General features: G+C 35.3%; 3 protein-coding genes across 5 annotated transcripts; 1 reads left to right on the top strand and 2 right to left on the bottom strand.

The window, feature by feature from the left end:
* Positions 1 to 3,691: 3,691 nt before the first annotated feature.
* Positions 3,692 to 11,114, bottom strand: LOC127813208 (probable beta-1,3-galactosyltransferase 12). 2 transcript variants are annotated; one of them, XM_052354052.1, is made up of 7 exons: positions 10,576 to 11,114; positions 8,986 to 9,138; positions 8,829 to 8,911; positions 8,652 to 8,751; positions 8,408 to 8,521; positions 6,178 to 6,320; positions 3,696 to 4,035 (listed from the first exon to the last, which is right to left on the bottom strand). In XM_052354052.1, the coding sequence occupies exons 1-7, from the start codon at positions 10,968 to 10,970 to the stop codon at positions 3,947 to 3,949; spliced, it is 1,077 nt and encodes a 358-aa protein (XP_052210012.1). In that variant the 5' UTR covers positions 10,971 to 11,114; the 3' UTR covers positions 3,696 to 3,946. The 2 variants fall into 2 exon arrangements, with proteins under 2 accessions (XP_052210013.1, XP_052210012.1); XM_052354053.1 differs by lacking the exon at positions 8,408 to 8,521 and having other exon boundaries at positions 3,692 to 4,035.
* A 249-nt stretch (positions 11,115 to 11,363) lies between these two features.
* LOC127813207 (zinc transporter 4, chloroplastic-like) lies at positions 11,364 to 13,978 on the bottom strand. Of its 2 annotated transcripts, XM_052354050.1 has the most exons (5): positions 13,648 to 13,978; positions 13,504 to 13,561; positions 13,061 to 13,136; positions 12,125 to 12,774; positions 11,364 to 12,034 (listed from the first exon to the last, which is right to left on the bottom strand). In XM_052354050.1, the coding sequence occupies exons 2-5, from the start codon at positions 13,558 to 13,560 to the stop codon at positions 11,579 to 11,581; spliced, it is 1,239 nt and encodes a 412-aa protein (XP_052210010.1). In that variant the 5' UTR covers position 13,561; positions 13,648 to 13,978; the 3' UTR covers positions 11,364 to 11,578. The 2 variants fall into 2 exon arrangements, with proteins under 2 accessions (XP_052210010.1, XP_052210011.1); XM_052354051.1 differs by lacking the exon at positions 13,061 to 13,136.
* Positions 13,979 to 17,773: 3,795 nt separating this feature from the next.
* Positions 17,774 to 18,914, top strand: LOC127813764 (pathogen-associated molecular patterns-induced protein A70). Its single transcript, XM_052354903.1, has one exon. It carries the CDS (start codon positions 17,840 to 17,842, stop codon positions 18,581 to 18,583), a length of 744 nt encoding a protein of 247 aa, XP_052210863.1. The 5' UTR covers positions 17,774 to 17,839; the 3' UTR covers positions 18,584 to 18,914.
* The last annotated feature ends 5,798 nt before the right edge of the window (positions 18,915 to 24,712 follow it).

The following is a 24,712-nucleotide window of genomic DNA, read 5'->3' as shown; positions in this document are numbered from 1 at the left end:
AGAAAAAGAGAGAGAGAGAGATAGTAAGTGTTTGTGAGAGTGTGAAAGAGAGGTAAGACAAGAGGTAGTGAGAGTGGGCGAGAATTTAAAATTGAAATTCATCTCAACCATGGGATGAAAATATATCGGAGACATTTTCAAAAACTTTCTTACTTTATTATATAAATATATATGTTATTGATACTTTTTGAATTACATCTTAAATTATATATTATATCATAAATAATAAAAATATTTTTCATGTCTCACTGCCTCATTATTTTATATGAGAAATATTTTAATCATGTACATTACCGTCTTAAATAAAAAATATTTTAAATATTTTAATTATATTATTTAATTTAAAATATAAACCATGATGTATTAACAGGATTTTTCAAGATTATATATCTTTTAAGAGGACCATAGCCTACTCGAGTTTTAAATGACGTGGCAAAAGGTCCATCTTCCATTCCATCCCCCCCGGCGCTCTCTCTCTCTCTCTATATATATATTAAAGATTTAATTTTTATATTGTATAATCCACGTGTGCAACTTGTCTCTCGTTGTGACAAGTGTTCATATATAAGTTGAGATTATATAGTGAGACTTAATAGTTAATTATAATATATATAACCTGTCAAACGTTTGAGTCCCAAAAATAGTTTGTTTAGGGTAAAAGTAAAATTACATATAAAAATAATTTTAATGCAATAAAAAATATATGTAATATCTTAAAAGCATGACGAATATATTAAGACAATATGAGGCTAAATTCACATATAATTTTTAATTTTATATTAAAATAAATAATATCTCATAAAAACGTAACTGAAAATTGAATAGAGGTAAAAAAAAAAAAAAGGAATTTCTTTTGTATTTATTTTCTTGTGAAGGAAAGACAATGATATGGAATGATGGACCCAACGATCCATGGGCCGTCAGTGACCTTTAAATGGGCTTTACCAATTGGGCTTTAAATGGGCTGTAAGAAATAATTATCGGTGAGACAGTAATCCTACCAAGTTTAGTCTCTTGACTTAAAGAAATAATTGGTCAAAAACCTAAACACCATAAAACATAAAAAAAAAAAAAAAAGGACAATATATTTGTATTTTTAGTCACTTAAATTTTTTCTTTGATTTAACAAAAAAAAAATAGAAGATAGTGTGAGAGAGTGGCATGCATGGTGCATTCATGTGATGTGATGAAGTAGCTGAGCTGTTACATTGGCTGTAACCCACTGCATGGGTCCTTAATTTGGAACCCTAAAGAAGAGAGGAGAGGAGAGTGATGAGCATTGACCATGGCCTAGTGACCCTAATCCTAGTGACCCAAAATAGGCAAAATGTGGGGGCCCATCATCCAATAATAGGAAATGGAAGTAGCCATCCATCCCCATTTTGGGCAGAGGGGACAACCACCTTGTGGTTTGGCTGTCATCTTCTCCACACCAATTCAGGCTATTCCATTAATGCAAAAAACCTCTGCAGTCAACCACACCATTAATTCGTGAAAATCTCCAAACATCATTAACTAAAACTATGCTTTTCTTGTATTAATTTGATTTAACCAAACCCATCCATCCATGTCTACCGTTTTCAAGCTAATTAATTATAATAATTTCATTAAATTACATGTATTTCATGTTCTCCAAAGTACATAAGCCTCCTCTTTGTTTCTTTAATCTATAAATTTTTAATTTTAATATGCTTACACACAAAAATGTTATGTCTATGCCCTGCCCTATATGGGATAGCAACAAATTTAGGCATGGAATTCACTTATTTAAGAGAAAATTGAAAGCATTTTATGGAAAATTTCTTAATTATGATGTCAGTTTATAATATACGTGAACTCTTCACGCATAATGCATTGCATTTTCATTAAATGAAAACCAATGTTTAAAACAATGAAATGTACAATAAATTCCAAATTTTTTTTTGTTAAACTCATCAATATTTCATGTTGATCAACTTATATTACAAAAATATAATTTTATTATTATTTTACCACTACAAATAAACAATTTTATCATGGCCACCTCCAATAGTGATGGTCAACCCGCGAGAGGCAAGATAATGAGGCAAAGACAGCAACGGGCAGTTGTTGGAATCGACCATGGCAAGGGGAAAGAGAGGAGAGAGGAGGCGGCCATGGATTACTAAGAGAGGGAAGTAAATTTACAGAAAAAAAAAGGAGAGATATTTCTGTCATTTTGGTATGTGTAGTATTTTCTGTAATTTTGTGTGTATAAATAACATGATCCATATGTATATATATATAAGCAGTGGTGGCAGTGGTAGAAGCAAGGAAAACTAATTACGAAAAATGAACAGAAAACTGGTAAGATCAAACACAAAATAGCTCTATAAACTATTTTAAGTATACGATCTGGGCTTGCTGTGAACAATTAGTCCAGCCATTAGTTAAAATCTTAAACCTGCACTAAAACCCTAAAACATACGATTCAATCATCAGTGAGCACCTGTGCGCCCCAACTGAGGATGTTTGCGAGCCACTCATCATCCGCCTCCTTTCCATCACAGCCCTCCATTTTCTCCTCCCAACCCTGCACATCTTCCATGCAAGTGCCACCACCACCACCTCCGGCGTATGCGCCACCGCTGACCTCCACTCCAGCCATCACCGTCGACGCCGAGTTCGAAAACGACGCTCCGCAGCTCTCTATGTTGCTCCCCACGGCTGGAAACGACGACGTTTTCTCATCAGATTTTATCTCCTCCCAAAGCTGCTGCATTATCTCCTCCACCAACTCTTCCTCTATCGGAGCATCCAGCGAGCCGGCGCCTTCGTCGTCGGAAACTTCGAGGAATGCTCGGAGCTCCTCGGACATTCCACCGCCGGTCTCGGATTCCGGCGACTTCCTAGAATCTTCCATGATTTCCGTGCTCGAGTTCACACAGAGAGAAAAAGAGAGAGAGAAAAGCAGAGTTTCCAAGGGGAGGTGACGTCAATATATAGTTGTGCCAGGTTGGCATGCAAGGTAGGTCTTGATGACGTGGCGGATGACAGGGCAGCCCAAAAAAGAGTTTGTCCGTACGTTAGTTTAAGGTAAACACGCATGCATTCTGATCATAAATTTTAAAAATTACGAAAATTAATAACCACCGTGTAAGATGGCATGACATCGGATGTAGGAGGAGACATTAAATTTTCGTGTTATCACAATTATTTAATTGTATTTGTATGTGATTCTCTTTCAGATTCTATATAAACATACAACAGTCGGTGAAAATAAATTTTATTTTAATTTATAAATTTTTATATATTAACAATAAATAGTACATATTTATAATTTGAAATATGAATACAGATACAAAGAGCAAGTTTGTCCTCTAACATCACCTTTAAGCTGCCTCCATTGAATGGAAAAGCCAGCAACAGCCACAGCCACTTCCACTGAGAAGACATCACTGAACTCACTACTACTATACACCGTCCACTCATTCATCAGCCAACTAATTTTACTAAGAAGATGCTCATTATGGGCCTTTCTGATTTTTTCTGTCAATTTTAAGTCTCTTTTTATTTTATTTTTGGATCGACTATTCCAACTCAGAACTGGCCAAAATGGACGGATCCAAAGCAACGAGGAAGGAAAGTATGATGCAGTTGGTGCCAGATGAAGCTGAATTTGGTATATGGGGCAGAACACATACATATATAGAGAGGATTTCGGTCCACACAAACTTTCAAGTCAGTAATTTCTTTATGTTCATCTATTATCATCAAGCATATAGAAACCGGTGTTTGTGTACAAAAAAGGCGGTCATTTTGGCGATAGTAAAGAATGGTTAACAGTGAACTAGATCACTCCACTATACAGCGACGATTGAAAGGATGAATAAATTGGCGGCCATACCTCGAGGGAGCTTTTCTAAAACCTAATGCACTTTGGAACGGACCTGCCCCGACTCTTCCAAGTGTGTGTGGGCAAAGTCGACTATCTATCATCAGGTGGCAGTGTCGGAGTCTTGGAGCACATGGTCATATTGTGAAGCTCCTTCATCCTAATTGCTGGGTTGCATAACCCTGGAAATTTTTGTCAATCTTTAGTTAAGAGAGAAATCAAGATATAAGCATATATAACTGTGTAAAACAAGTGCAGGCAACCTAGAGGCAGAGAAGTAGATTTACATTCAAGGCAAATTCTAGCAATGAACATTCCCATTAAGATCATTTTTATCAGTTCTCAGGGTATGACACTTTTAGGTTTACTTGTTTTGACGATGGCATAATCAGGTTGAGTCGATGCTGGTGATAATAATTTTCTTCATTAATTCCATATTCATTCCATTAGATCAATTCAAGTTAGCCTCTTGAAGCATTAAATTCAGCTTCAAGAGTGATGATAGAATTCAATCATTGATTATATTTTTTCTTGATTTATGCATGTGAACTGCGCAACCCAATCCTGACACATCCGGAACAGTAGAAAATTTACAAAATATTGAAGAGAGAGAATAATTTAGGGGAAGGAAGTTAAAAGAAGAAGCAATAACCGAGAGAGAGAATAGAAGAGCAAGAAATCAGGGTGAGAAAATCATCAACTGTATTCGAATCATCTAAGTAGTTAATTTCAGATGACATCATAAGCCTATCAATCAGACAAAATCCTATTGTAATAAAAGTATAATTCACCCAAGTACGATTGACCAAAAAAAAAAAAAAAGGAATAATAAAAGATAAAATAAAAAATCTACATAAAATAAAATAAATCTAAATAGCTAAAGATCCTAATATCAAACATCAAAACTTAATAATCATCCTAGAGGACACCATAAAAAATACAAAGTCATCAACAGGATGATGGTCTCATCAGTACCAAACACCACTACTTTAACATAGCAAGATCACATTAAAGATACTGCAATATAAATCCCAAGATGGATGTACCACATTTGATGGAATACGTTATCCTGACTTGACTAATTATCCCTTACTGATTTATTTGGACCAGGTGGTGGGGATAGTATTGATAATCCCAATGCTAGGAGGGTGAGAATAACTTGGCACAAAATCCAACCACCACATATAATTGGTCCCTTATTTATCCAATCCTTTACCCAGAGAAAAAATCACAATAAATGGAATCCTAATTGATACGTTTAGTGACGGGATATGTAGTCCACTACTCATCCAAAAGATTCCTTATGTTGCTCCAGTCTTATCAAACAAACACGGATACAAAAATATAGAAGCCTTTCACGTTTTCAGTCCCAACACATTAAGAAGCCAATTTAACTAATACTACGGCATAATTGTTTCTTGGTGCAGTGAAAAAAATAATCATAAATTCTGCCACCAGCATCTTTCGATTCTTTAACTCGCCTCAATCATTATTAAGATATCATTCTGTAAAATACTTAGCTGGGGCCAAGACCTTCCAATGTTAACTGGGAGAATAGACAGGCAAATCGATTCCTAGTTACATCACATATAGACCAATTATAATTTCTACATTGTTGAATGGGGGGCTAAGCAAGTTCCAGCAGATTCATTTAGTTAGGCTTTTTTTTTTATTAAATTTTATCTTATGATAAAGGATTTGAACTCCACCTATATAACTCTATCAAAAGCTGGTCCCAAACCCAAATAAAAAAGGAGAGCTGCGTTAAGCCAACAACTAACGTAAAACTAATCATATCAAACAACGTGATTCTAGGCAAATGACAAACGAGCTAGAATTTATGTAGCCAACCTTACATAATAGGACAAATGTTTGATATGTTGTATGATAATAAAGAATTTGAGCCAAGGGAAACACTCATCTAAGAAGCTAAGAAAAAAACAAGATATTTCATGTTGTATTACCAAACTGCAGGCCAGAGAAAAGAAAAATAGAGGAAAGGGTGTACACAATCAAAAATATTGTTATCGCACCAATGTAGAATGAAAATGAGGGTATTTGGGCCTTTACACTCCATTCTAGACTTCTAGTGTGTTAGTGAAGAGGGTATTTGTGTCTTTTCAGTCACATTATTGTGTTAACAACACTTTTGGGCGTGTTAATAATCACCACTCAAAGGAAAACCAATGTGCAATATATGGCCTGCAAACATGGAATACCACAACAGCTATGCTTCCTTAAAGAAGCCACTAATGCATTACAAAGATAATTCTTTCATTCACAACACATCAATTAACAGTACTTCATTTAATGAGTCGCTTTACCTGAACATTTTGGGATATCCCAAACAGCAATAGATGTCAACGTGCACCGAGGATCACAAATTGCTCTGTTATCTTCATGATGGACATTCATGGCAAGCATCCAAGACCCAATAGTGACATCCTCATTGTTAAACATCCTCAAACTAAAAACATTGCATCCATTCAATGAGAAAATAACCAAAGATAAGCAATAACTAAAACTGGAAGCAAACAGAAACATGAAAATTTGCTTAAGTAAAAACACGCTATTAGAATGTATAAATGGACCAAGAACCACAAGAGCTTTGGCTAGGCCTAAGCTTTCTTTCAGTTCAATAAGAAGTTTTCAAAACTACTGAATTTAAACTGAAAGTATGAAGGTCACAAGATGATACAAGAATAAATTGAATTCTACTCAATGTTTCATGTGCTGCAAAATAGAAAAGTACTCCTATCTTTAACTGTAATGAAAATAATGAAACCATAAAGTTGGAAGGATCAAAAAAAGAGGGAGATGGAGGCCACCAGCTGTAATATACAGCTACAAAACAAAGGGCTAAAATGTTGGGGAATAACCTACAAATGAGTAATCACAAATCGCTAGCGCAAAACTCTTTGTAGCAATGCGCCACATCTCTCATGTGTAGTGAAAAATGAGCTAGAAGCCACTACATGAGCGCCCAAATGTAGTGTTAAATCTACAAGGGTCTTGCATTTTTCATGGATGAATGTGCGTAAAGAAGCTAGTTCGAGATCATAAATTAAGGATTGGATCATGGAAGAATAGGACTTTGACAGGAAATCTAGGTAAGTGATGAATGTGATTATTAAGAAAAAGTTTTAATATTATGTGCCTCAAAGAGATGAGATGGGCAGGAGAGAAGGCCAAAATGTTGATGAATCTAGAAATAAACTGTGGTACTCATGGAAGGATCAAGAAAAATGGAGTGAGGATTATCATGCATAAGGCTTTAAAGAACAGGGCAGTGAATATGAAGAAATAGGAGATAGGATTATTGCAGTTGAAGTTGTTTTAGGAGAATAAACCATGAATTTTCTTAGTACATATGCACAGCAATTTGGTTAGGGGAAAAGATAAAGGGAAAATTTTGAGAAGATTTTCAGGGGTTGGTACAAGAAATACTTAGAAGATTGTTATAAGAGGTGATTTAAATGGGCATGTGGGTAAAAAAGGGAATGAGCATAGAGAAGGACATGAAGATTATGGATTTGGAGAAAGAAATAATGAGGGCAAAGCTATTTTGGATTTTGCCACAGCATATGAGCTCATCATAGCCGACGGCAGGTCTAAAAACTGAGAAGAACACTTAATTACATATAAAAATAGCTTATCAGCAAACCAAATATATAAAAATAAGATTAATTCAGAAATCTTGGATCAATCAACCAAAAAGATTTGAGACATTAATGATAATGTTACCCATAGTTATAAGACAAGATGATTAAAATGGAAAAGTGCATCTAACATTTTATATGATAGTAAGATTCCACTAACGTTAAAAGGAAAATTTTAAGACAGTTATAAGACCAACTATGTTGTAAAGCATAGAATCTTTGGTAGTAAAACACCAACATGTGTAGAATATGAGAGTAATGGAGATAAGGATGTTATGATAGATGTGTGGCCATATAAGAAAAGATAAAATTAGAATGAGATTATTTGAAATAAGGCTATAGATAGAAATGGTTGACAAACTAAAATTCAAGTAGGATAAAGGCTTGAAATATTATATTGTTGTTGAACTCAAGCAAATAATAGTTTAATTTCCCACAGCTTCAGTTGACATGTAATTCAAGAAAAAAGCTATCTGTTTTAACCTTGAATGGAAAGATGATAGAAAAAGTATAATCTACACACTCAGCAAAATTATATTGTTTCCATAACACAAGTATGCATCGGTTCTGTGCATTGGGGACTGCCTTAGAATGCGGTTTAGCATTTAAATAGAAAACCTAACTCCAAATCAGGAGATCAAAAATATACCCAAGAAGCAAGGAGAGAGGGAAAGTAATATATTTTGGATCACACAATTTTAACAAAATCAGCAATGCATCAAAGCATTCTACTTGTATAATGAAAGTAAATATCCAAAAGGTAACCTATTTTAGTAAACAAATGAAATGTGGTAACATAACTAGCCAGAACAAAGTCAAACAAATGAGCAAGCAAATGGAGAAGAATCCCTCGCAATTGATCATCAAAAGGAAAACCATATGACAATGGACAGACCTATCATTTCTTGTAATAGCCAATGATGCCACCACCTCTGCAGAAAGAACATAGATAGGACCATAAGCATGTAAGAAGTATTCACTACCAATCAGGTGTCCTGATTTCTCATACCTGAAATTTTTTGCATTTGAAAAGAAAAACTCATAAATTACGTGCACACCATATCTAACGTTCAGGAGAAAATTTGCAACACCAAAGCCAAAATTATATTTACAAATTGGGAAAAAACTATTCCATGTACCACTTCATTTTAGGGTCAGTGATCACTGGTCCCTTTTTCATGCATCCAATGTAAGTCCGTGAATGGCTTCTCTCCTTAGCCAAAAGTGTTGCGAGTCGGTCTGTCCAATTGAGAAAATGTTTCAAATTTGCAAAATATAAGACAAGTAGCTTCACAAATATTCGAGATGCTAAATACCTGGGCGCAAATAAATGTCATCATCAGCTTTAACATAATAATCTGCTTCAAAAAGGTCAAAGGCTGCTTTGAAAAATGCCAACCTACAAGCAGGATGGGACGCTACAGCATAAGTTGTCTACTACATAATGAGTTCACCTAGAGTATTGGTTCTTACGTTTTGTATGGAAGCTTTAGATATTCTTCTTCAACATCTATGAGCATAAAATCTTTGTATTGCTGGATTTCTTTCTCAAGCTCCGCCATCCTCTTTGCATCTTTTGATCGGCCAATTACAAACCTAAAGGCTAAACCAGTAGCTTGTTCCAACCTACAGAGCCAATGACATTGAATAATTATGTAATATCTTTGACTGTTCATTTACTTGAACACTGTTCAATTTTCATGACAAATTTGTATGAAAAATAAAATAATAGCATATCAAGGTCAATGTCTATTTGAGGTGACTTTGAAGAAATAAAAAATCAATTCAAAATTTGTTGGATTCCTTAAGAGTAATTCCATTTTGTTAACATTGTATTTGAGGTAACATTGGAAGTTTGTTCAGTTCTCTTTAAGGAGAAATTACACTTTAAAAAGAAGTGTTTTTGCAGCAGAAGACGCTTTGAAGTTCCAACATAGCAAAACAAAATTTTCAAGCAGTTCAAGTAAAATTGTCAACCGTTTATAATAGAATGGTCGAAAAAAATATTGATAGCTCTCAGTTTCTTATTATATGCAGAGTAACTGTCGACAGATGTAAACATATGGTTCGACAGTTTTATCACATGCTCTCAGTTTCTAGCTATATGCTGAGAATCTGTTGACAGATTTCTTATGTGTCCCTGAATCTCGCTAATGGCTAGTTCTGACTCATCTACAGGTTGACCAAAAGTCTATACACAGCAAGTGCAAAAATATATAAAGGGGGACCATGTTGCAGCCAAAAAAAGGACTTTTAGAAAACACTTGCAACACAAGGATACATCAAACATAACACTCATTGATTCACAAAAAATCAGCCTCAAAACTAGGCTAAGACCCACACAGTTACATCATAAACCACTATCAGAAGTCGTTGAGTGCTGCTTGAGAATCAAACTCAAATCCACCTAAAATAATGTATATGAGACGCCAATCATATTCTATTAACTACTTGGCATAAAAAAGAAAAAAAGAAATCATATTCCAATAACCAATACAGATATGCAAGTTACTTAAACCACAAAACAATAATAACTGCTAAAACAGAAAGTGTAAAGAAACCAACTTCATTGACAAAATCCTACAATTCTTAGGTTCAATTGCAAACGCTGAAAGACAGACCTTCCCACTAATTTAGCAGTAAATTGCTGAAACTCACGATTATTGTCAATGAGAAGCAACGTTGACAGTCATTTTTGTTAATTGAGTTCTTTTCAAACTGTAAAAACTTAACATCAAGTAGACCCATCAATAATATTGGCCTGTAGCTTCCTTGATTATGCACAAATTACGGGTCCACCAATTTAATTGCCTCGTTTATGAATTAGAATAACTTGAAAACCTACAAATTTTACTTTGTTTATGGAAATCAGACGTCAATCATTTGTTTTGAAACATATGTAACTCAAAAACGTAAAGAGCCACAAATTATACTGTTGAATAAAGACACATAAAAGTCACAATTAAAAGCATGAAATTAACTAAGTCAAAACGGAATGATTCCGTTGAAGAAACTAAAGATCTAACTTAACTAAACTAAGAAAAAGAAATATTAATGACATACCTAAGAAGGCCATCGGGATCGGAAGCGAACCAAGTACTTCTCAGCGCAGCCCGGCGATCAGCGGAAGCAAACCCGGTCTGGATCCCAACGAACCCTAGGAATTTGGGCCGATCCACGGCGGCGCCGGTGTCGCCGCCGAGGCGGCGGGCGATCGGCAGAGAGTAGAACCCCCGGAACGTGTCCTCCGTCCGGCCGCAGCGGAACACTGGGACGGGCTTGGGGCGAAGCGTGACGGAGAGAGAGAAGATAGTTCCGGCGAGGCCGAAGAGGAGGCAGAAGACGGAGAAGACGATGATGGGCAAGGAGGAGCGCGGTTGGGGAGGTTGGGATAGGGGCTTTTTGGTCTTTAGGGATTTGGAGTAATTGTCCGCGGAGAGAGAGTGTGGCCGTTGCATTTCTTTTGCGATGAATTCTAGCGATGGTTGGTTGGGCGGGCGATTACACCCGGCTCCGACTTAAAAGGGCTCAGTCAACTGAGTCAGTCAGTCCTGCTATGCCTCCCTACGCCCGAAGCTAGGTGACATCTGGGGGCTTACCCAAACTTGATTTCTTCGAGTCGGATGAATCTCAACAATTGAATATGTAAATTTTGGTATAAATTGTTATCGACATCATTAAGTATTATAAATGTCTAAAAAAAAATACTGCTGATTTGTTAAATAATTCTGAATAAATGTGGTAAAGCAAGATGGATTTGGGGGGGGGGGGCTACGTACATCTATCTCTCTTCTCTTCTTTATTTACTGTTTTAAGAATGAAGTTTCCACTTTGAGACATCAGAATTTAACATGTAAATATATCCAACTTAAAAAAGTTTAGTAAAATATTTAAGGGGAGGATCCAGACAAGAGTCTTCCGGAAGGAAGGCTGACCTTCACTCAGTATAAGAGACACTGTACAAAGAGAAAAATAGGAACACAGTTATCTATCTATGCCACTTTGCCATCATTTCCAGCTCAAATTATATGGCGTGAAAGAAAAAGGGTTTTTAGCGCCAACACGATCAAGCCCAGATTGCTACCAGAGACATCAACCCGGCGCCGAGGAAGAGGGCCAAGTACGACGCGACTTGGAGCTTGAAGTTGCAGCTCATCCTCTTGCTTAGAAAATCGGCGGCAATCAGATCCACCAAAGCCATGTAGACTAGAATCCCGGCCGATACGGAATCCAAGACGCCTTCAACGACGAGTGCTCTCGGGCTGTAGGGATTGTACAACCCAGAGACGCCGGTTCCGACGGCTATCCCCGTCGGCGTTGTGAAGGCGAAAATGCACGCCATTAGAGTCGCCCGGAGGTTCCTGAATTGCGCCTGGGAGATGCAGCCGCCTAGGGCAAATCCTTCGAAGAATTGGTGAAACGACAGCGCCGCTATTAGTGGCCATATTGTGCAGCGGCTCTGAGACACGCCGAGCGAGAGGCCGATGATTATGGAATGCGACACGATTCCGAGCTCCAAAACCTGCAGTTTCAGAATCATAAGCAAGAAAATAATTAAACCCTAATTCTTAACAGAGAAAGGAGAGAGAAGGGTTGAAAACTTGACAATTACCTGTGAAACGACGACGTGTCTCACTCCGGCGTCTCCATCGGAGTCTGAGTCATGGGGATGCCTGTGCTGGTGCCCGGACACGTGATTCTCAAATGCGCCGGGAACTGGGCGGACTTGTCTATGGTGCGCCGCGTGCGCATGGATGCCGACAATGTGCATCCCACCGCCTTCCCCTTCGCCAAACACGAGGCCGTCCGACTCGGACGGGTCAAACCGGGCGAGCTGGCCCGCCTGCTTCCTCTTGTAGTACTGAGTCCCGGCGAAGTCGGCGAGGAGGGTTCCCAGAGCGGCAAACATGGCGACAAACCCGGAGAAGGGGAAGTGGGACCAGGGCCGCTTGGGGAGGCAAGGGTCGGTGAGGGCAGCGGTGGCGGCCGGCAGCATGTGGACGAAGCCGGTGGCCAGAATGACGCCGGCGGCGAAGGCCTTGGCCGTGAAGAAGGAGTTAGAATCGGTGCTAAGGAACCGGCGGTTCTTTCCCACCAACGGTATGGCGACACCTGCGACCCCCGCCGCAAGGATGGCGGCGATGGCCACCATCTTCAGGATGAACGCGGTGGGCCCGTCCCGGCACGACTCTAACTGCTGGTCGCCGCCGCCGTGGCAACTGCTGTTTGACATGGACTGGGAGAATATCTGCGAAATGGACCCTGTTGTTTTTGTCCGACATCTCTGGTTAGGTCCGGTACGCACAAAAAATTCTAATTCAAATGGAAACATATCATTGTCATAATTCAATTATATTATCTTAACAATTAATAATTATGTTAGGAATCAATTTATAAGCAACAACTTTAATCCATAATCAAGAATGAGAGCCATAGAAGAAGACAAATAGACAATAGAGGAGTGTTATGCTCGCATGGATGAAAATACCAAGTTCGAAGCTTAATGGAGAAAATGACAAACTTGGAGATCAGATTGCCCAAAATATACCGTTCCATTCGGTTCCAAATCCTCCGCTTGGCGAGAAAACTAGCCAATAAAGAGAATGCTCCAAATCCAGCATACTCTGTATTTTGACAAGCCCCCAGTAAGTTTTAATTGATCGGGATTCTATGACCGTTTGGTAACAGGGAAAATGCGCGAGAAAACCAGGAAGTTGCTTGTAAAATGGGTTTTCTTTTCTCAACGAAGCTGCAAGAAAGCGCCTCCAGATTCTACGTTTATGGATTCATACACAGAAATCCCGAGACCATGGTAGGGTTAAATTCCGCTTCCGGGTGAAGAAAAGAACAAGAAGTCTTGAAAGAAAGCATAATTTCTCCCCAATTCACACTCGCATCAACTACTATTACTTTAGTTTCAGAAATTGAAATTGGAAGCTTCAACTTTTAAATAAATCGGGAGTTGACCAAACAGTGGAATTCAATTCTTACCGGAAAAAACTCGAGCCTTCGCTCCAATTCCTTCCGGACCCAGAAACGCCAAGGCATCCTGAAAAGAAGACGAACCCAACTCATCAATCCAAATTCTTGTACGAAGAGAGTGATTGATTAATCGTGCGGTAGGGACAAACAAACCTCGAAGATCATCGACATGGGCGATGAATTCGAGTGAAATTCCTCCTGGGTTTTGCCGGGAACTCCCGAGTCTCTAAGCGAGCTCGAAATAGATGAACTGTTATGAATTTGTGATGATGATGATCAATCTCCTTGTCCTGAGCACAGCTTGCAACGAGAAAAAGGCAATGGCGGAAGAAAAGAAAGTCAAAGATCTACGCGGTCATTTTCGTCGCTAGATGCTCTCCATTCACTACGCCTATTGCCTCTGGAATTCACTTTTCTTCGAAGAAAGCTTGCTTGCTTCGGCCGCTTCATGGGTCATGACTCATGGATTCGCTTTGCTCTAGTCTCTGCTCTACAGGGACTATAGTACTTTTGTGCAAAATAATTCTTTTTCATTTTTTTATTTGTCTGGTGCTAAACCTAAAGGTATATATTAACCTTTTTGGATAAATATTTATTTTCAATTAGTTAGTTGTTTGAATAAAGTGATTGTTAATAGCTTTAATCTCTTCCTTAGCAATTATTGAGATAAGAGGAAAAGACAGCATTTTAGACCTTATGTATGATGTTTTTTTTAAGTTTTAGCATGATAATTTATGAAAGTCAATGCCCGAATGTTAAGGGATATAATAATGTTTTTTTAACTTTTAGATAATTACGTTTGTTGCTTAACTATTATCCTTTTAAAGGCGATGATTACCATTAACCATAATAAATATTAGATTTTGTTAATAAATGCATGTTAAGTTGTATTTAAAATATTTTATTTTGAATTTTGTTAAATGGTTAAAATCTATTCAGATAGAAAGTCATTTAATGGGTGTTTTATAATATTTTAATAATATTTAATAAAATAAAAAGATAATTTTAATTTTATAAAAATTTCAAAATGTGTGACTGAAAAATGTATTGTTAGTAAATAAAATAATAAATGACATAATTATTCTAATATTAATAATTAAAATGACAAAAAATAATAATTCTATGAATAGATTTTATCCAAATAAATTTATTATTTTATTTTTAACACAAAATACTTTTATTGGTTAGTAATAAAACATTATATTATAAAATGTTTTACTAATTAATAAAAGTACTTAAATGTTAAAACATCAAACAACTAACGAATGACACTTGTTAGCAAAACATCAAACAAGTGCCCTTAATTGATGTGCATTTAATAAGATAATAAATAAATATTCTCATTTACATGTTTTTATTTCAAGTTCTTTTATAAGGCTAGACAAATTGACAGACATACTTACAGAATGAAAGTTAAAAGATTAAAATGATATCACCTACATTGCATTGGAAAAGTGCAATGTAATGTAGGCGAAGGCATTTTAATCTTTTAGCCATTATTCTGTAAGTTTGTCTGTCAACTTGTCTGGCTCTCAAGAATTTTTTCTTTGTTTCATTGGGTAAAATGCATTTATTATATACTACTAAATTAGACCTAATATAATTCTCTCTCTATTAAATACTTCTTATCATCTATTATTCTAAGCACAAAACTAAAAAAAAAAAATATTTAAAAGTGAAAATTTGCTCCAATTGGATTATGCAATTTGCTCCAACAACATTAAATCCTCCCTATATCTTATAATAATTCAAAATAGAAAATCATTATTATATCTTTTTAAAATAATATAAAAAAAATCATTGTTTTAGCAGCCGGTTAGGCCTAGTGGGCCTGCATGGGAAGGCTGCCCAGGCCCTGTCGAACTGGGCTCGGCCTATGGGCTTAAAAATAGGCCTCAATTATAACACAGTTTAAACTGGGTTTCTAATTGGCTGGGTGGCCCATCTGAAAACGTGGATTCGGCTCAATTTGAATTCCTGAAAGAAAGCATTTGTCGTTATTGTTATTTAACAATTTAATTGAAGTTTATGATGTATAATAATTAAAAAATATAAAAATATATATTTTTTAATTATTAAAATATATATGTTATTAAATGGAAATTTAATAATGCATTATTGCATTTTATAATATATATATATACATATAGATGGCATGTTTAAATATTAAATTAATATTTTGGGAAACAACAGATGATGGGACTCAGAACAGCCTTATCTCGCCGTTGAATACGCACGTGCACTCGCATTTAATGTTCGTCTTCAACGGTCACCAACCCATCTGTTTCTATATAATTCTTTTCGATTTTAGTAAATTTTAGTTAATTATTTTTGGGAATTTAAAGTATTAGTTTATTAATATTTAATTAAAGTATTGTTATAAATATAATAATATATTAATTAATTTTTAGATAAAATATAATAATTATATATTGTTTTTATTACTCAAAAAAATTTATTAGTTAATAAAATATTTTTAAAAAATAGTATATTTTATTATCAACTACTAATAAGAAATTTTTAAGAATATTTATAATTAAATGTGCATATTATTATTATAAGAAAGAGATAAAACAAGCATCTTCCAGCGGGCTTTGGAAGGTTCTCGAAGCTCTGCGCTGTCAAGTTAATCACAAATTTGCCAGTAAACAGCCTGCTGCGTTCTCAAAACCAGCTTTATTATTCTCTCCGGTCCCGTTGTAATCTCATCTAAAGCAATAAACACCAAGAAAATAAAAAAAAATAAAAAAAATCAAAACTGATAATCCAGATCAGTCCAGAGCTTACAAGAACAATCTACGGAAGGACACCCATACGGCGTCGTATAACTGTCCAATAGCCTTGCAGGCTGGTTCCGCTGCGCTGTCCCCTTCAGCCTTTCCCTTTTATCATGCAAAATATATATTTTTATTTTTAAAATTATATATATTTTATTTAAATAATTAAATTTTTTATTATTTTTAAAACATCTTTAAATTTACAATTTTAAATCAATTGTACTTTTAACTTTTTTTATTATTTTAATTATATATACTTTTAAATTATATAATTTTGAGTCAACTATATATCTTGATTAATTTATTAAAAATAATAAATTTGATAGTATAATTAAAATAATAAAAAATTTAAAAGATATAATTTATTTAAAATAACATAATTTAATAATATTTTTAAAATAATAAAAAAAATTCAAATCTCTAAATAAAAAATTCATACAAATACATATTTGACCTTTTATTTTGAGCGCCGCACACTAACCTCTCCGCTACCCACCCCACCTCTCTCCTCCCTTGTCGTCTTCCCCCCCTTTCCCTCCTCTCCGCCTGCCACGTGCCTTTCGAGATCCTAAACATTTAATATAAAAAAAATGTAATGATGCATTATTAGTTTACAGACGTGACATAATATTACAATTTAATTTTATATATATATATAATTGAAATGAAATAGTTCACAGTATGTGAATGAATCATAAATAATCATACTTGTTCTTTTTGGTCCAAAGTGGTAGTCCGCCAGAGGACAAATTTGATCATAGCAGTTTGCGTGGTCAGACTTGTACCGCAAATACTCTTAACGCTTGAGTTAATAAAGATTAAAAATAATAGAAAATTTTAAATTTTAAAAAAACATATCTCAATCGATAACAAAATAAGCTTAATAAGAAAAAGAAAAAGAGCTCAATCCCTACATAATTGTTGAACATCAAAGGATCAAGAGTCGAGGATCCTAATATTACTAAGATGAAAATAAAGATGAGGGATTAAGAATGTTAGAATTGTTGAAACCTATTACAAGTGCAGGGATTTTGAACGTTATTAAAAAGATAAGAATACTACTAAATTAGGATTAATCGAGATGAAACTTGATACTAAATTATGGGCAAGCTTCTTATGGTTAGTAGGACCCAATAGTGCTAAAAGCAACAAAGTTTATTAAATTATGAACAAAGTAAATAAGAATAAAATTATACTTATGATCGGCTCCATTGCCTTCACTTAGACAAAATAAAATTATAAATTATAAAATAAAGAGATAATTTTAAATGAATATTAATTTAATTTGAATTCTTAAGTCTACTTAGCTAGGTAGGCACATACGATATTAATTAAGCATGCACTTCTTTGCTAAATTTAGGGGGAATATTAATTTTGAGAATAATTAGAAATAATAAAGATGAAAGAAATGAATAAAATATCCTAATTTCTCACACCGCCAGCCCAGCAGTAACACAGATAAGGGACCTACGAGTTTGGGGATATATACGAGTTATCCCTCTGCTCTCTCTCTCTCTCTCTCTCTCTGTACTCTTCGGCCGCTTCATTTGGGGCTTCTTTCCGTCACCATGTTCGAAGACTCTGTATCTTCTTCCATTCCTTCGATCTGGGCCTCCATGAACAGCTGGTTCACCCCACCTGTTCTCTTCGTCCTCCTCAATCTCATGATCGTCACCATTGCCTTCACCTCCAGCTTCGTAAGCCAGAAACAGCAGCAAAGCCACCCGCAAGCTCAAGAGAATCCTTATCAACACCATCGGATGGTCAGATCGCCGTCCGTTCTCGAACGACTCAAGTCCATCAACCTCTACGCCTACAGATCGCCGGAGCCCCACCCATCTCCGCCACTCGCCGCCGCCTTCAGCCCGGCCCCGGATTCAGCCACCCATTACGTTTCCGAACAAACCCACGAGCCCCAAAGCTCGGAACCGGCGACTCGGCTGGTTTTCGAAGAGGAAGAGGAAGAGCCGAAGAGTCTGGACGAGGTTTACAGCCAGCTGGAGGGCCACCACTTCGACCGGACCCGGTCGGAGTCGGAGCCGGCGTCGGGGAAGATGCCGGAGAGGCTCCCGGCCAAGATTCGGAAGTCGGCGAGCGCCAAGTCGGCGTTCGCCCACTTCGAGGAGGAGGACATCGTGGGGGTTCGTAGGCCGGCGACGATGCGAGAGGGGAAGGCGGCGGCGGAGGTGGACGACGAGGTCGACGCCAAGGCCGACGATTTCATCAACAAGTTCAAGCAGCAGCTCAAGTTGCAGAGGCTCGACTCCATTCTGGGGTACAAGGAGATGATCGCCAGAGGGAGTGCAAAGTAATGTTCCTTAATATCTGGGGTTGTTTTGCAATTTTTTGTTAAATGGGGGACTTGTTTTTCTGAACTAGCGGTCAGTAGGTCGGTTCATATATCGGCTATAGATCTACCAGTTAGGGTCGGGTTGAACTTTGCAAGCAAATGTCAAATATGCCCATTGACGGTATTCCCTGGCTGTTCGCGGTAGAAAGGGTCATTCTCGTCATTTTAATCAGCGTAGGACTTGGTCCACGGTGACATAGCATAAAGGTTGAATTTTTCGCAGTTTATTTCTTCGGTTGTGTTCCTTTTACTATATTTGTTAAAAGACAAAAATGCCCCCAGCATTTGCTCTATTTATTTATATATATATATGTATATATGTGCTGTTGTCTGTTCCCAGATATGAGATATATCTCGTTGGCACATCATGTGGGGAGAAGAGGGTTGGAGAGAGAGACCGGTTGATGGGTCATATTCAATTCAGTGCCAAAAGCCATTGTTTTGTTGGTCCTCTTTCATACAATTTACGAGTACTGAGTTAAAATAATCGAGATATAAGTTGCGTGTAAGGGTAGGGCAGAATAGTCAATTAGGGGTTCGTGTTTAAGGGTGAAGAAGATAAGATAATCCTGACGATGATGTCTTGATAAATAAATAGTTATGTTGTGTTGACTCTACCGAGTTAAAGGTTTACGATGGAGTTTTAATTTGTTTCGTAAAAGAAGAAAGATTGAAAGGGACACTTCTGGGTGTCACGTTGCTAAAGCATGCTTATAGTTGTAGTAGGGAGTAGGCAGCTTATTTTATGGAAAATGATTGGCATCTTGTAGTGTATAGTCAATTCAATTTGAAACCACAATTTGTGACAATCCCACCTTGGCGCCGGTTGATTGGCCCTGCACATGCATGGCCGCCTCAAAATTGATATTTTTATAAGCACCATTCGTTAAGGGTGGGTGGGGCATATGCTTCTGTTGTCTTGAAATTTATAAGTGTACACTTCACTCAAATTATCACTTACGGGCTTGTTAATAATTAATTTATAAATCCGTGTACGTTAAGAACATATTCTTCCTTAAAAGTGATTTGAATTTTGATGATTATATAATCTCTAATGACTAAACTATTTGGGTAATGTTAGGGTTTATTATAATGACTAAACTATCATGGAAATATAAATATATTTGGGTAACTTTGAAAGGGTTATATAGTGGAGGGGTTTTCATAATCAAAAGGTCAGCATCTAATTAAAGTTGTGGGAGAGGGCAGGTGGTCCAATAAGCATCAAATAGGGGCTAAGCGTAAGCAAGGGGTGACTCTATTGCCCACCAAAAGGGTGCTTGTATTTTAAGAAGCAAGCAGCATTATTGCCATCATTATTAAGACCTTACCCTTTTCCTAACTTCATGCCTTGCTTTCTTGAAATTATTTGTAGATTCCATGATGGTTTGTGCTTACTTTGAATTAAATACCAGGGTGAATGGCAATTGGGAAGCAAAAAAACAAAACAAAACAATAACAGTAAAAATGATAGCACCTTGGGGTGCATAAAGTTGGCATAAAGAGACGGTTGAGATGACTCCAATCAGTCACAGCCAGAAATTATTTTAGGATGCACTTGAGAAGACTATTTTATGATTATATCAGTGATTTTATGGGCTTAAAAAGGCAAGAAATATAACGGAACTCGATAACAAGATATTTTTATGGTGTCTGATTTGTGGACTACTACTTATCTTTAGGGTTTCGTTGGTTCAGAGGAAAGTGTTTTTTTAAGAAAAAATAATTTTTTGAAATATGTTCTCTCTTGTTTGGCTGTAATTTAAAAATGTTATTGAAAAACCACTTCTAGTGTTGGTACTTTTAGATAATTATAATATTTTTTTCTTTATCATCAAATTTATAAAATAAAAATAGAAAGGTATAATAAATGCATAATAATAATAATAAAAATCAAAACACAATAATTTCATATATCATCCAAATAAGTTTAGCGATAATCATAAATTCTACAATATTAAAAGTTTTACGTACATAATCTTAATAATAGTAATAAGTTAAAAAAAATTGAGTTTAAATTCTACAATATTAATAATTGTGCGTCACCAATAAGATAAAAAATAAAATTTTAAATTCAAGTAATACTATTGTTAATTTTGGCATCTTATGATGTCGATCTCGATCCATCATATCTCTTGATAAAGTCCTACATCCAAAGAGCCAATAAAGCTTTTATAGTTTTCTCATTCTTAGATAAGTAATCAAAGACAAAGATAAGAGTAACTTTGTCAAAACCTTCTACTTTCATCACCATTTCAAATAGAGCATCAACATCGAGTTGTTATTGGCTTCGCTCTCGAATTGCCATAGTTATTTTTGTAACTTCTATAGCTAAGGTTGAAATAATTGTATCCTAGAAGTTGCAACCTCCCCTTGTATGAATTCTATTTGCAAAAGGTATATTTGATAAAGATATGTCTTTTGTATCTCTTGCATGTCAACATCATCGTAATCTAACAGAGTAGATTGAATTTTTGAGATTTCAGTAAGGTTGATATTATTGATAACTTGACAAAACTTTTCATTATCATTTCTTTTCTTGCAACAAGCACCGTCTCATTGCATATCTCTATTTTTTTTTTATTTTAGTACTTTTCGGATTAGGATGTGCCTACAAAAAAAAACACACAAACAAAGTTTACACTTGAATTATTAATATGAAGCAAACACATAAAATGTACATAAAAATTAAAGCAAAATAGTTAAAATTATTTCTTCATCACATACATCCTTTGCAATAGTTCTTATCTTCATAGAATTATGCCAACCGAAACCATTTTTCTCCTTAAGTTGGGTTATAATTCTCCATTTCTTCTTCAATGTTTTCAAATGGTTTTCAACATATCAAGAACATAGTCCATCTTAAATTTCAAATTAATTTCTCTAACACCAAGTTGAAAATTTTGAATTTTGAAAGAAAAATAAAGTTGATTCTCTTTTGTAGCCTCTTCAACTAAAATTTGAAATAGCATGTGAGATATAGGTTTAGTCTATCTAAAATACTTCGCTTTATCTTTATTCTCCTTTACTTTACTCATACCTACAATTATCATAAAATATTATAGATAAAAAAAAAGAATGTTATATATGCTCTATAATTCCACATAGTTGAGGCTATTTTATCTTTTTTTCGTACCCATTCCCTTTGTTCTTCTCTTCTTAACTTAAAAAGATTAGATTCATTGTACATTGTTTTGACTTGATGTAGAAATTTCTTTTATAATGAAATTATAATTAAAATCTACTCACATTATATGGTTATGTGAAACGCAACTCGAGCACTACGATATGAAGTTATTACTTTATTTCGGGTGTCATAACCAACATTGGCAAGATAATATTTTTCTACACATTTAATACAAAATATATTACAACTAAAATATATCTATATTTGTATGATTATGTGTATAAATATAATGAATTTTAAATCTACGAATACCTTTAAGAATCTTAAGCCCTCCGACTCTTCATCATGCATCATTGAAGACACACGTAAATCATGTGTACTTCCTTCCCAACTAGTTAGAACATAGGTAAATTTTAGATCAAAATAGATGACTCCCAACACATTTTGTGTGGTCATCTTTTCAACAACAAAATTTCTCTTGAAGTTCAAAAGGTACAAATGCTTGAACATGAGTTCGATCAAATGTTCCAATACAATCTCAATTAAGAAAAAAAAAATATTTGATGAGAACTTTTTTTTTTTATTATTAAATTGACAAACCAAACGTATAGAAACAATCGTTTACCTTAAAAATAAGAATAATATCTTTTGCTAACTATTTGTGCAAGGATTGAGCTTTCAAAATCTTTGATGACATATTTGTATAATTTTAGAATTGCACGTAGAACAATTGTAAAATAATTGTGTACAGTTTTAATTGATTCGTAGAACTTTTCACTAATAACTCAAAACTTAATATTGTGTCTTATTATTTGCAAGAAAATTATCATTTACTCCATGACACTCAAATTTAAAGTTGATTGTAAAAATTTGAGTGCTTCTAAAACATCACGCAACTGGTGAAATGATTTTGGTGTCATACAAAGTTGTTCATAATAATGTCTATCACCTTGATTTAATAGGCTAATTACATAATTTTTTTTGAAATAGATTGCCTCAATTTTGAGGTTCTCTTGGTATAATATTATTATTATTACACTCATCAATGACTAAACCATTTACAACAACTATACCTATAGCAACCCCTTGCATATGTCACAAATAGATTGGTCATCCATCTATATCAAACAAATTGATACAATATCACAAACTATTATTCAAATTTGATCAAATTAGACCAACACTATTGTACTACACAATGAAGTATTAAAAAGAGTTTCAGTTTAATACTTTTAGGCAAGAAGAAGAACATCAAAAGTATTACAAATCAAGAATGAAGCATCACCAATAGGCAACAACATCAATAGATCAGCAATAATAACATTTGTAATGAGTTGCGATGGTTTCTTGCCTCGAATAGGGTTTTTTCTATTTGTTTTGCCTTGGAAGGTCTTCTGATGTAGTACTCGCACGTCTCTAGCATTGTTTGATATGGCATAATTATGGTATTTCTTCTTATATCTTTATTTTTTGGTTAGTGATTATATAACATTTATCTACTCTTAATTGTATTAATCTATTTTTGACTTTTTCAAATAAATGCTTTCTTTGCAAGGTGGCAATGGAGTGGTTGGTTGTTAATGTTGTGTGTCTTAATGTTAAATTTGGATGACACTTAAAAAGTTATGTGTTATTCATTCATTGTATTTTTATATAAATCTATAAAAAGTAAGGTTTTCTTCATTTATATTTTTTCCAATTAATTATATGAATGAGTTTCTAAATTTTCTGTATAAGAATCTTATTCTCAAAGTATTGAGACTATGTGACATGATTATCTGATAACAGAATTTCTTAAACTATTCCTAATTCTTAGATTCTTTGGATTGTGACTCTGATTAATCAAGTATGAACTAGCACAGGGGTTACTACCACGTTTGGTATGGGGATACTAATAGGAGGGTGGTGTGTCACGCACCATGTGACATTAGATATCGCTAATAGACCTGTAGGTGGTCGTTGGGGAACAATTGGCCGAATGTAACGCCAACGACTGACCACATGGCATGGTGATAGTCGAGTCATCAGGTTGCAATGGTGTGTTGATCTTTAGACTTGAACCGGCACAATTATTTTGTGTATTGGTATGCGAGATTTGCTAATAACTCGGACCATCCAATTGGGAGGTGGAAGCATTCATGTATATGGTTTCATATTGTTGAAATATGGAGACAAGTGCTGAAAATATGATCCATCACCCTCGTCGGTATGTGATGGGATGAACGTCCTATGTAATTTGTAGTTAGGTGTTTCTTGAGATGTCATCTAGTCACATTGATAAGGTCTGATACATAGTTATTGAGTTTGTGACTTTGTCACTCTATGATTCTTGTTCTGTCGGGACGTTAAGTGATGGAAGGATTATAACATACAATAATTGTCAGTCGTAATAAGTTCACTTAAAATAAAATTTCACTACAAACTCTCGAAACGTTATAAGGATTTGAAGAAGTTTCGGTGATGAGTCAAGGGGTTGATTGATACCCATCGAAAGAAATTTTGGTATTATTCGATTACTAACAAGTAATAAAGTTAAAAAATCATACTATATAATGTTATATTTGATATCGATATCGTATACTTGAAATTTCTCTTCAAAGTAGTTGGTTAAATATTGACCCTTGCCCCTAAATTGCCAATAACTTAAAGTTTAATTATTGGAGCTGCTGATGGGGGGAAGCGACCAATTTCAATTGCAATTGACATTGGACGAGGGCAATTTGAAATTGTTTGAGAGAGAGAGAGAGAATCATTTGAGAGAGTGGAGGTGGTTGGCGGATGTGTAGGAAAATTAGAATTGGGGAGGGTGAGAATTGTATAAAGGGAAGCAGATTTCTCTGCTTCTCTTACATGAAATCCTCTCTTTATTTCTCTTCTGTTTTTTTTTTTTTTTATAATCTCTATTGATGTCAGAAATTAAACGTATGAAGCTCACGTGTATAATTTAATAAAAAATATACACAT

Source organism: Diospyros lotus, chromosome 11 (genome assembly GCF_014633365.1).
Source record: "Diospyros lotus cultivar Yz01 chromosome 11, ASM1463336v1, whole genome shotgun sequence".
NCBI lineage: Eukaryota > Viridiplantae > Streptophyta > Magnoliopsida > Ericales > Ebenaceae > Diospyros > Diospyros lotus.
Note: the sequence above shows the minus strand (reverse complement) of the source record. Positions and strands in the feature narration are given on the sequence as shown.